This window comes from Anas acuta, chromosome 14, assembly GCF_963932015.1.
Source record: "Anas acuta chromosome 14, bAnaAcu1.1, whole genome shotgun sequence".
NCBI classification, from domain to species: Eukaryota; Metazoa; Chordata; class Aves; order Anseriformes; family Anatidae; genus Anas; species Anas acuta.
This window is the reverse complement of record NC_088992.1, coordinates 11,048,931-11,061,339: the sequence shown is the minus strand read 5'-3', so window position 1 is coordinate 11,061,339 and position 12,409 is coordinate 11,048,931. Positions and strand designations below refer to the sequence as shown.

Below are 12,409 nucleotides of genomic sequence, written 5' to 3'. Positions count from 1 at the left end.
TGCACCCCGGTATGCCACGGGCCTTTACACATTTTCCTGCTGCAGGGGGCAAGGTTTAGGGGCAAGGTTTGGGGACGAGGTTTAACCTCCGGCCACCGTTCCCCTCTCGGGCACTAGGTGGCACGCACGCTGAGACGGCCGCCTCGGCTGGCCCCTTCGCACAGCTTTAATCCTGGATGCAGAGATCAGCATTTGTTCTGGCACACCTTTGCCTTCATCTCTGCTTTTCCTTGGTGTTTCAGCATTTTGTCTCCAGAGTTGTCCTCGGAAGCTTATCAGGTCCCCTTGTACGGGCTCTGCTTCCCTTCTGTGAGACCTCCGTGCAGGAGGGGAGCACTGCCACCAGCCTGGCTGCCTTCGGTGTCATCCATGCACAGAGCTGAACGTGGCAATATTGGGGTCAAAGCAGTGGGAAATCGCTGCTGGAGGTGGCTGAGAAGTGGTGCAGGACAGCCGTGGCAATACGGTGTGTAACCGCTGCCTCACTGCGCTCCCACTGCAAAGACCTGCCCTGTAAAGTATTGTGCTAAGAGCACTGTTTTGGACTCGTCTTTGTCAGGGAGCTCGGGGAAGATGAATGAATTTGTTCCGTATGTGAGGAAGGATTAGGAGAACACTCACAGTTCTTAAATTAAGAGAGCAAGCAGAAATATTGGACTGTCTGCAGCAGAAAGGCTGCAGGTGCTGTTTTCTCTGGGTGATCGTGGGGCACCATTTCTCATTCCACTCCATTTCTGACACCTGCCAGACGCTGGGGACAGCCCAGCTGTGACCCAGCAGCAGAAAACAACTCGTTTATCCCTAAACTCCCCCCAGTTGCACCTGTACCCTTGTAGCACATAACCTCAGCGTGGGATGTGCTGCTGCCACATCCCTGCTGCTCCTGCAACCGCACCAGAGGTGTGGGGCAAGCACAGGACTCCACGGCCATCGCAAGTGCCTTAATAAATGACCGAGGAGCAGCAGGGACCCGGCCAAGGCTCTCCAGCTGGCTTCCTGGCATGCCTCCCACAGGAGGTGACCAGGTCAGCATGCAAAGCCACGCTCTGTCTCCTCAACAGCTCTCATCAGACCTGTTAATTAAACACAGGAGCTGGTTGACGGCATCAGCAGTGGTCGGCTCCAACCTCTGCTTGTTCCTGGGTGCTCGGAAGTGATGGAGCCGCAGACGTTGTCTGTGTTCTTGGGGTCCAGGTGCGATGGAGTCACTTCAGCACCCTCTAAGCAGATTATGACCCTGGGGAAGTAATGCTGATGCTTAAGTGCTTCCGATTGATTTTGTGCAGTCCCTTGGCCCTCCGCCAGAGTCTGTAAGCCTGGAGTGGGTTTTCCCTGGAAGAAACAGATAAAATAACCTCCTGTGCGTAACAAGCTGGCTATTTCATACGTGTGATTTACCCCAGATGTAAAGGAACGGCCCGACAGACCAGCAGCATGTCACTGAGCCCAGAGCAGTGCCCAGAAAGGAGTTGGGAGGGTGAAGGCAGGAAACCAGAGTCTGGGCCCTGGAGCATGTGGGACCAAGATGTCAGGAGAGCTCATTCACACCTTCTCCTTTTCGCTTTCAGTCTCATACGTTTCCACGTGGGGATCTTGGGAACTGGATTTATCAGCAAGGGGATGCCAGAAGGTTTTGTGTGCCTCCTGAGAAAGGGGAGGTGAAAGCAAAGCTTCCTCAGACAAAGCCTGACCGTGTCCCTGTGGGCTGCTTAAAGCCACTTCAAGCTCGAGGTCTCCTTCCCAGGGGCACTGTGTGATGTTTCACCCTCTTGTGGGTTCGCACCAGTGGCTGCAGGACCAGGATTAAAAGACAAGGGGTCACTGATGAAGGTGCCTGGCAGTATGGTCAGCACACTGCAGTGCCAGGGGATGGGCTCACAGAGGGCAGAGGAGGGAACAGGCATTGTGCCTGTAAAAATAGGCAGAATTTTCCCAATTTTCCACCTTTCCAAAGCCACCACCTGCCTCCATACTAACATGACATTCTGGGGCTGGCATCTCCCCGGTTTGTGGCCAGCATGGTATTACAGAAGCACCAGCAGGGATGAGGTTCCTTTTTGGAGCCATCTCACAGACTTCCCTGCTTGGTCTCACTGCTTCTGCTTCTGGTCCTTACTCTGGCATGCTGTGCAGGTACGGGTGATGGGTGCACAGCAGGCAGTGGCAGTCCTACCCTGTCCCTCTGCACTGCAGCTGTCCCTGCTCCTAAAACTAGGCCAAACCAATCTCGCAAGAAACACAGTTTAGCATCTTCATGGATGCTACACCTCTAGGTAAAAACACTCTTTGAATACTTGTTATCATGTTCTCTATTTGCTCCTTCCATATTTTTTTTTTCTTGTTAATCGTTACTATTTTTTGCTAACTGGCCTTTTTCCTGATGAGGAAAGCAGCAGAGACTGAGAACTTGCTGCATGTTTTTATACTTGCTTCATGGTTGTATACTGGTATTTACATTCACTGACATTCCTGGACACGCACAGACTGGCCCTAGGTTCGTGATCATGAGTCCGAGGTGTCTAGATGACTCTGTGTTAATGTACAGCTGGATTGGGCAGCAAAACGATCAGCCTGGCTATGTTGTTTTCAGAGCACGAGGAGTGTAGGGTCAGCCTGTGCACTCTGTAAAATCAAATTACCAGAATGCATGAGAGCAGCTGTGCATACAGATGACCAGCAGCCCAGGCACCTTCTCTGCAGATGCCCAGCATCCAGCAGTCACTGCTAAACAGAACAAACCTGCACCTGAAGCAGGAGGGACGGCAGCTGTAGCCTTTGTAACTCAATTGTCTCACTCAATTCCCATCACCTTGCAGTTTAACATCCATTGCATTGTTTAGCAGGTTTCTGTGCCTTTTTTTTTTTTTTTTTTTTTTCATGTCCTTTCACCTCCTGCTGTTTCCCGGTGATCACCTTGCCCAGCCTTTCAGTCCTGAGCTCTTCAGGTTACATCCTCCTCCACCCGGCTCAGCTGCAATGCCCCCAGCTGCTCCATTTCTCTTTAAAGCACACAAAGACCAGTAATTGTTTAATTCCTCTCTTACTCCCACTTTCTCCAGTCTTCCTCATTTCCTCACTATTGGTTTCTTCTCTTACCGACATTATACACAGCTGCTTGCAATGATTTTCTGGTCATCTTTTGGATTATTTATTGCATCTAGCAGGGCTTTAAACCCAGTACAACTCTAGCTGCTTGTGCCTGTAGAACACCACCCAAGTGCTGGAAAGCTGCAGTTCTGCCACGTTTTTGTCTGCCCCAGTGCTTCCCCCAGGCTTTAAATCTTAAATAGCACTCAGGGAGGGGAGCAATGTACAACTGATCCTCATGTACCCCATGGTGGCAGTCGGGCATGCCAGCAGGTGCCAGTGGTGTAGTTTCCCCTTCACATAGCCTAGAATCCTTTTTGCAACCACCTCCTCCACAGGGGCACAGAGGTCTTGTGCTCAGCTGAGGGGAAAGAAGATGAAAACGAGAGCTTTGGGAGGGCAAGGGGGGTGATAAATCCCTGGCAACCTGCCTGCACCTCCCTGATTCTCCATGGTGGCGTTAGCAAAGTTAACAGCATTAAAAAAAAAAAGGAGCCACATTTAAGGAGCTGCCAAGGAGTGAGATGAGTTGTTTATGATTAAATTAAATTCATATGAAAGCTAATGACCTGCCAGCATGAGTCTTGGGTAACTTTATAATGTAATTAAAAGCCCAACAGGGAAGAGAGCTGTGGTTATGCCACGTGTTGAGAAGCTGCCGGGAAGAAGCAGGCCGAGGGTGGTGCTGGTGCAGAGAAGCACCAGGTCACTGCTTTGTCCTCTCCACTGCTCCAAGGGCACGGCCGATGGAGTGGGCTGCTGGGGACAAGTGGGGTGTGGTGGCTCAGCTCCCAGCTTCAAAGGGTACAGAGGCAGTCCTGGGTAAGGCCGTTCTGGTGACCCGATTATACCCACAGCCAACAAAGCCTCTATTTTCTACTCAATTTATTCCCCAAATGCCTTAGGGTTGATGCTGTTGGAAACCACGTCAGCAAAGCCTTGGGGGCAGTTGTTACGGGACAAGAGCAGGGTCAAGGACCAAACCCTGGGTGTGGAGCCCACACACGGGTCCCCCATGTCAGGCAGGAGGAATCATCCTGGACCCTCTTCTACTCCCTACAGCTTCCTACAAAGGCAAATAGTTGCAGATAAGGCAAGCTGTGCCCCAAGAAGCCGTGCCCTCCTGGAGAAACAGCCGAGCTGCCCCTGAGCAGCGCTGGACTGACTCTTGTGCTTTGGCATCACCTCGGGATGCTGTTTTTCAGAAGGGCAGAAGGGGAAAGCAAGAGGGCAGCCGCAGAGGACTTGTGCTGCCTCGCTCTGCTTTTTCCACGCATGTTATTTGGAAAAGCACCACTTGTGGGCTGCCACAGCTTCTGCTTCCCAGCACTGGGCACAGGGAGCTGTTGAGCTGCAGGTCGCTGCCCTTGGCGACTTATGGCAAAAAGCCCAGAGCGGCCGATGCCACCGCATCCCCATGCGTCTCCCATGCCACATCCACGCCAGCTTTTTCCTTTATTTATTTTTTTTTTTTCCGTGATTTGGGGGCAGAGAACGGCGTGGGGCTGCCAGGCACAATCCGGCCGGGTACCCCCTGTGCCAGCTGCGCCCTTAGCGCGCCGGCCACGCGTGGAGGGGACAAACACGCGTGGGGCGGGCGGCCACTCTCGCCCCTTTAAGCGGGCGCTTGTAGGGCCGCCCCGCCGGCTGGGATAGGTCGGGGCGGGCCGGGGCCGCCTCCCGCCCCCGGCAGCGGGCGGGTGGCTGGGCTCGGCTCGGCACGGCTCGGCTCGGCACGGCTGCGAGCTCCGGTCCCGGCTGCGTGCGCCCCTGTGTGTGCGCCTTCCCCCAGCGCCACCGCTCCCCGCCGGGCCCCTGGCGCCGGGCTGCGAGGGGCTAGAGGCATGCCCAGGAGGAGCATCGCGGAGGTGAAGGTGCTGGACGTGCAGAAGAGGCGCATCCCCAATAAGCACTATGTGAGTGGCACGGCACGGCTCGGGGCGCACCCGGCCCGGCCCTGGGCAAACAAAGGGCGGGCGCTGCCGATCCCCGGGGAGCTCCGGGATGGTGGGAGGAAGAGGAGGAGGAGGAAGAAAAGGAGGAGGAGGAGGGCAGCGCTGCTGGGGCTGTCCCGGTACCGGGACCCGTTCCTCACCCGGGCAAAGTGGGGGGAGAATGTGGGTGGGGATGTGCCAGGGGGTGCCACTGGGGCTGGAGGGGTGCTGGGGCAGCCTGCGCCCCTGGAGTCACCCCCGGAAAGTGTCCCTGCCTTGGTGAGGGGCAGCGTTTGCATGGGGAGTCAGGAACCTGTTGGCTGTGGGGTCCCCGCAGAAGGACCCCCCGGTTCCATCCTCCTGTGCTTGGGACGGTGCCGCTGTCCCCCACCGAGGTGGCTCCGTGCCCGCTGCACCCCTGCTGCCCCGCTGTCCTGGGGAGCACATTCCTGCACACTCCAGGGCATCTTCCCAACAGCTGCGGGGCTGTCTTTTTCTCGATTTTTTTTTTTTTTATTATTATTTGTTGTTGTTGTTATTTACACTTTGGTGCGCTTCCAGGCATCCATGGAGACCTTGTGGGTGAATCTTGGCAGCAACTGTAAAACAAAGACCAAAATGTTCTCCCCGCCCCGTTCGCTTAGACCGGGGTGACCCAGTGACACACTGTTCGTGTTGCATTTGGGTTACAAGGACGCGCAGAGTGCCTCATGTCAGCAGAGCCAGGCAGCCTGAGCTCTGTGCAGATCAGGGGTTTGTTTTGGGTTCCCCCCAGCTGGCTTGTGGCGGTCAGCAACAGTCAGAGGAAAGCGAAAGAACAAGCTGGCTGTCTCCGGGATTGAGGAGAGTGTAAACAGGGCCGATATCCTCTCCTTGCACCCAGGGAAGTGCCTGAGCTCTGTGATGTGGTGGCCACCACCCCAACCCCTTATCACCTCTTCCTCCTCTCCTGCCTTGTCAGTAGTTTTATCAGTGTCTGCCCGAACCTGGCCCCAGCTCCAGATGTGCCCTTTTCCTGCTCTGTCCACCCCAGACTTACTCACCCTAGCTGGGCTGTGCAGCAGGTCCGGAGGAACACATACGTGAGGAGGTTTGATGAGTTACGTGTGCTTGTGTTTGTCTTGGCAGATCTCTTGCATCGCCCTCAGGTCCCGTAACGGGTATGCTGGGGTTGCCTGGGGCTGCTCCTCCCTTTTCCCTTCTGGGCCTTTTTGTGCTTTGCAGGGGCTGAGGGCACCTCACAGCCCTTGGGCTCCTGCTGTCCCTCCAGATCCGAGTCCCTGCTACAGGGAAATGCAACCCACAGGCTGGGCACCGTCCCGTTTGGGTACCATCCCTGCTCACCCACCGGGGTCCCCACACAGCTCCGCAGCGGGGAGGCGGGTGGAGCTGGGCATAGCACAAATAATCCTATCGGGCTGAGAAATGGGGACAGCAGTGTTTATGAAGACGTATCGCTGGGTGGGTGCAGCGGGGTGGCAGCTCCCATGGCTGGATCCCGAGCGTGCGGAGGAGACGGTGGAGAAGAATCTGCACAGAGCTCATGACAGTCAGCTGTGCAGCTCGGCTGCTTGGCTGCCCGCTCCCTTCTCAACTGGCGGCTCGAGTCTTCTGCCTCTAACCTTTCCCTGTACTTGTCTTGGACCCAAACTCGGCCGCGTGAGCCAGGGCGGGCTGAGCTCGGGGAGGGGCGGGCAGCGGCCTCCCCACGGCAGCGCTGGAGTAAACGGAGCACCCGCCTTGCTAGAGGGGATCGATAGGAACGAGGCAGATCCACAAAGCCAGTTAATTATATGGAATCAACCCCCCCTTTTTTTTTTTTTTTCCTCCCCTTCCTCTGCAAAGAGAGGCAGAGGAGGGGCAGCAAATCCCGGCTGAGTCATCTCACTTTAGACTGTATCTGTTGGCAAGCAGCAAAGCGAAGTCAACCACAAAGTGTGTGCACTAAACCTTTGCTTTGCTTCTGCTCTCCGAGATAAATGTGCTCTCTGCCATCCCTGGAGGCAGCAGCTCGCGAGGAGCCCTGCGGCTCTTCCTCCCGTTGCCTCTGCTCTGCCCGACCCGTGGCTGACCTGTGCCGCTGGGCTCTGGCCTCCGCTCTGCATCCGCGAGGCTTTTCTTTTGTGCTGGACAAAGGTGCGGTTGTGTCGGCTGCGTGAGGCCACAGCAGAAAACCGTGCAATTCCAGTTTCCCAGAGAAGTGATAGCAAACCAGTGTTTCAAAGTCCTTGTTTATTCCTCCGGTGGGGTGGGGGTGGAAGAGGCCAGCTCTTGTTCGGGCTGGCGGGGTTCACCCATCGCCTCGGTAATCGATACAGAGCGTTGTGCAACCGAGACAAAAACTTGTGCTTTTGCAAGCTCTCATTTGAAGCAGGAGACACATTTCCTAAACTGGGGGAGGGGGTGCTTTTGAACTATTTGCCTGTCTTATCAAAAAGTGATCAAATGCCACTTCGGTGCTGGGCAGGAACATTTCTCCCTGGTGCTGTTCTTCATAAGCACAGCTCACCCTCCATCCCTGCCTCAGCCTTTCACCCTCAAACGCCTCTGAGTTTCGCAGCCTTGCGAGAAATGTCACATGTAACAGTTTCCAGGGACAGAGGCTGCACGGGGCCTCTGTGTTTCCATCCTTTCCTAACCCTTCATGGCCCGTTCCCAGCTGGCTGATGCTGCTTTTCTGGCTGGGAGAGGCCAGGGGTTGCTCAGACGGAGGCAGAGCCAGGAGCATCGCTCCCTGATGCAGGGCCCTGCCCTGCACGAGAGTAAGGACCCCACGAGATGCATGCCAACGGGTGGGGGTACCCAAATACAAGTTTTAATGTGTGCTGTGTCAGGATTTAATGCTGCCCAGTGTTCTGCTGCACCTTGCTGGTCAAATACTATCTGTGCATTTTCCCGGTGGAAGAGAGGCAGTGCTGCTGTCTTGCTGCTAGCCTTGTACTCCTGGAAGGTTTTTACTGCTGTAGTGTTGGCATGGTGTGAGGCCAACACGTCTGCCTCCTGTTCTTGTCAAACCAACTCAGATTGTACAAGCAGAAGGGCCAAGAGGGGAAGGATAACCTAGATTCTTGCTCCAAGTGATGGCAGCCTCGAGTTTGCTCTACTAGCTGTGAAACCATTTCTCAGTGTATTGTTGTTGCACCTTCCTTCCTGACCTCCTAGCCCCAGTCTTTAAATTGTGCCATTTTTATATTTAAACTTTTTTATTAATATATTAAAATAATATTTTTATGGAAAGGGCAGTTGGAGAAACGATTTTTTGGCAGGTGTGTGTTGTTGGATGCGCTGCTCGGACTCTGACAGGAGAACAACTGAGCTTGGGACCATCAGAGCCCATTATCGAAGCGAAGAAAGACTCCCTCCCATCAGGCAGAGGGTGAGGGTCACCCTGCGGTGACACATCCCCTGCAATCACATTTCAAGTGATTACAGCTCATGTCCCAGAGGTCTAGTGCTCAGGGACACTGGCAGCGAGGGCTCCAGGCCAGTATTGCAAATTAAATTCATTTGAAAAGACAAAATCCAAAAGCAAAGTTTAAAAATAATCATTCTGGGCGACAGAGTAGCAGACTGTCATTTCTATTGTCTGGCCAAGTCTCAAATTCTGATAAATGGGTGTTTATTCAGAAAAGACCCAAAACAAAACCGTAGTTGAAACAGACTAAATTTTCCTTTAAAGGACTTCATGCGGGATCTTTTTATAGCGTTGTGTTTGTTATTCCTACTAGAAGACTCAAAAATACAGCTTTTGCTTACTAAATGTAGATCTTAGTTGTTTTCTTGCCCTTAAGGAAGCTTTAGGAGCTTTCTTTAAGAGCTTTCTTTGTAATACAGCTGCAGCTTGTGTGTTTTGTTCTGTGTGTTAATAACCATGCCATTGAATTGCACCTTCATTCCTATGATCCTGTCCGCTAAGAATACTTCCACAACTCGTATAGTTTTAAATGTTTGCTCAACAGCACAGAACAAAATTATACATACGTCTGACAGGGGAAAAAAAAAGAGCAGCATGCTGTATGTTTTTTCTAGGTTATTGGGAAATCTGGACTATGCTCTTGCAGGGACTTCCTTTCCCAGCCTCAATGCACGCAAATATCACTTTGAAACAGGAAAATTTAAACAAAGTGTACAGCATACATTTATTTTACAAGCTCAGTTAACAAGATTGCAAACTTTAAACGAGGTGGATATCCACGCATATTTAACTGCCTCATTTGTATCTGCAGCTGCCTTGTAAAAGTAATTAACTGTGGGTGTTGGAATTCGGTGTCTAGGTTATAGAGTCTATAGGTATTTTAAAACAAGTTTGATTAAAACCACATTCAAAAAATTAATGTGGTATTATTTTTAATTGTGAGTTTGTAAAGTGTTACTAGGTGTCTTCTCTGCTCCTGTGCCTTATAGTCATGAGACTATTTGTGGTTTAATTCATCACGCAGCCCAACCCTATTGCTTATCTGGAATTGATTATTCAGTATTCAGAGAAGAATGCTCCACTGGCAAGAGAAAGAAGGCTGCTGATCTACAGATCGAGTCGTTCCTCAGTGCCTTATATGTATAGAGCAGGAGATGCCTTCTGAACAACTTATCCCATGGCTTGTGTCAGAGTTGCCCAGTCCTGACGTGGTCCATTGGAACAGAGATCTGAGGAGACCTGGCCCCAAGTCACCACGTACAGCTGCTTTATTTTTTCTGTTGTGAATCACACCGGTTGTTTGGCTTAAAAAAGACGTTGGGGGATGACTCTTCCCCAGTGTGATGCTCTTTGCGGAGGGTGACCGTGCTCCCGGCATGGCTGGAATGTCCTGTGGGGAACCGGAGGAGCTGGGTGCACTGAGACAGAGGAAGCAGAAGGTTAAAATGAATAGAGTGAAATCCATCCAGAGGCTGTTAACTGATCGAGGAGTTAAAGAGGGGAAAAGTGAAACTAGACCATATAAAGCAAGGCTGAAGCCGCGATGCTGGAGTCTCTGCTGCTGCAAAGAGTTTCTGAGCATCTGGCCTTTGGCCCTGAGAGTTTGAGGGCTCTTAGCATCCTCAGCATGGTTTTGCTGCTGTGTCCTGCGGTTCTGCTGCATCTTGTCCTCTTTCCTGTCAGCTGCCTGATGCTCTCCTGCTTGTGGCAGGCCAAAGACAAGGTGTCTGGAGCTGTAGATGGGGTGAAATTTGGATCCGTCCTTGTGTCTGTTGTGCAGTGTTAGAGATCTGATTGTTGGTCCTTCCCACTTCTCAAGAGAGTTGAGGCTTCAGGGAGCACTTTTGGCTTTGTGGGTGAAACCAACAACCAAATGCAAACTCTCCTTTGTTTTTCTTCCCTATTTGCATTACCTAATGCTGGTGAAAATCTTGAATGTCACAGGTCAGTGGAAGGACCAAATCCTGCCTGGCAAGCCTCTGCTGAGGCTCTGCCTGCAGACTGGAAAACTGGTGCTTGTATGCAGTCCCAGCAGTGAACTTCAGTGTCAGGGCCATTGCGCTGCCTGCTCAGGGGTCTGGTGACCTTGGTCCCTCACAGCTTTGCTTTGGAGGGTATAGCTGTTTTCCGGCCCTTTCACGTAGCAGTGGGAAATAGGAAACAGAAGCATCCATATGTTTGACCTTCAGCATGAGTCAGGGCAAACAAGCCGGTGTGTATGTTTGGTGAGAGGAGCCTGCGCCGTAGTTGAGCAAGGCTTGGTGGGTTTGTCCTTGGGATCCCTGTGACCTGCGTGACCACACACTTGTGCACAGCTTTGCAACAGCAGGACAGGATGATCTGTTGCTCACGGGAGCTGTAAGGAGGGTACAGTGGAAGGGTTGAGTCAGAGCTGGGGGATGTGGTTGTCTTGTTGTTGAGCAGCTCCTGGGCACGTGGGCTTTGGTTATTTGATGTGATGGTGAGGATGTTCCTGTCCTCGTGCCACCTGCATCCCCGTTACCTCCTCCCTGCAATCTGTCTTGCTGCTTCTTCCCCCTTCCTCTGCTAAACTAGAGAAATGACAGCAGCATCCGAAATGTCCCACATCTGTTGTTTCTCTGTGGCATTCTGAGTGCCATCTGAAACAGCATGGCCCTTCTCCTGGCTTTTCCTGTCCTCAGAGCAGGGCTGGCATGGTCTCCGAGGATGGAGCTGGGGCTTGTTGTCCCTCTTGCTCCAAGTTACGGTGTCGTGCAGCACCAGAGCCCCTGCTCCCCTCGGCAGCCCTGCGCTCCTGCTGCAGAGAAGGCTGATGGAGAAGGGCCAAGCACAGCAGCTCGCCGCCAAGAACTTTCTTTGTTTCCAGCCACCTCCCTCTTTTTTTTTTTTTCTCTTTTCCTCTTACAATTTCCCACTCCCTTTTCTATATTAAACCCTGCTCTGTTTTGGTTCGTTCCCTCAGCTGCTTTGGTTTCTCTGCCCCTTTGAATTTCTCGGTGCTCCTTTCTCGCGGCTGGGGCTGTCGGCTCCCCAGGCTCTTTCATTGTTTCCCTGTGTCTCGGGGTGTGGGAGAGGGCATGTGGAATAAAGAGACTGATGCTTTTTCCCCTCTGCTGGCGAAAGATGCTTTAAATCTGTGGAGTTTTCCACAGAGAGGTTTATTGTACATAGTCTCTCTGGGCCCAGGACCACACAGGCTCAAACCCATTTGAAACAGCTCTGCAGACAGCTCTGTCTGCTGGAGGCTGTTATGTCTGACTGTGCCCTCGGAGCTCTGCTGAACCTTTGTGGACACACACTGATGCTTGTCAGTGACGGGTGGGCAGCGATGGGTGTTCTTGGACCCCTGTGGAAGTGCCTTTGTAGGTGACAGCAACAGTGCTTTCTCATCTGCTGCTCTTCGTGTACATCTGGCTGGCATTGAACCTGGAGAGCCTTGGAGTAAGCAGGGGAGCCAGCAGGATGCTGCCCCAGATCCCTCGGTGGCTGAGACTCCAGCTTCACACCCTGCCTGCTGCCAGAGAGGGCTTTCTCCTGCCACGTGAGCAGGAGGAGAATCCCTTGCAGTCGTGTTCCCCCTTCTCACACACTCCTGCTTTCCCTGTGGGCATGGGGTTGTTTCAGAGACATGGGAGCTCAGTGGGGGCTGTTGCCAGCCAGCCTGCGGCAGTGTGCTGGGGTGGCCTGCAGAAAGGATTTTGGCTGGCAGTGCTGTGTGGGTGTGGGTGCTCTGCCCTTGGGCTCAAGCTGATGTGGCAGCATGGGGCTGAGCTGCGTTGGGTGGGCTTGCAGCCTCCTCGGGGACTGGGGTGCCCTCAGAGAGCTCACAGCGCCTGCCCTCTCCCCGAAGCGGTACGTGTACCCCCACAGCCGGGATGTTTTCCAAGTCTCGTTGGAGAAGCTGTGGGAGGAGAGAGGCTGCAGCCGCAGCTCTGGGCTTTCCTGCAGCTGCGGTCTGCCTTCTTCCCCACATTCGAGCAGTCCAGGCGGA

The 12,409-nt window shown here is 53.2% G+C and overlaps 1 protein-coding gene across 3 annotated transcripts in view; it reads left to right on the top strand.

Moving 5' to 3' along the window:
* Positions 1–4,735: 4,735 nt before the first annotated feature.
* SH3PXD2B (SH3 and PX domains 2B) overlaps positions 4,736–12,409 on the top strand; it is a 70,534-nt gene continuing 62,860 nt past the window's right edge. Inside the window, exon 1 of one of the 3 annotated variants that reach the window (XM_068698247.1) lies at positions 4,736–5,003. In XM_068698247.1, coding sequence (XP_068554348.1) covers positions 4,932–5,003 — 72 coding nt within the window. In that variant the 5' untranslated portion in view covers positions 4,736–4,931. The remainder of the gene's footprint in view (positions 5,004–12,409) is intronic. The other 2 variants (XM_068698248.1, XM_068698249.1) reach the window with 2 other exon arrangements.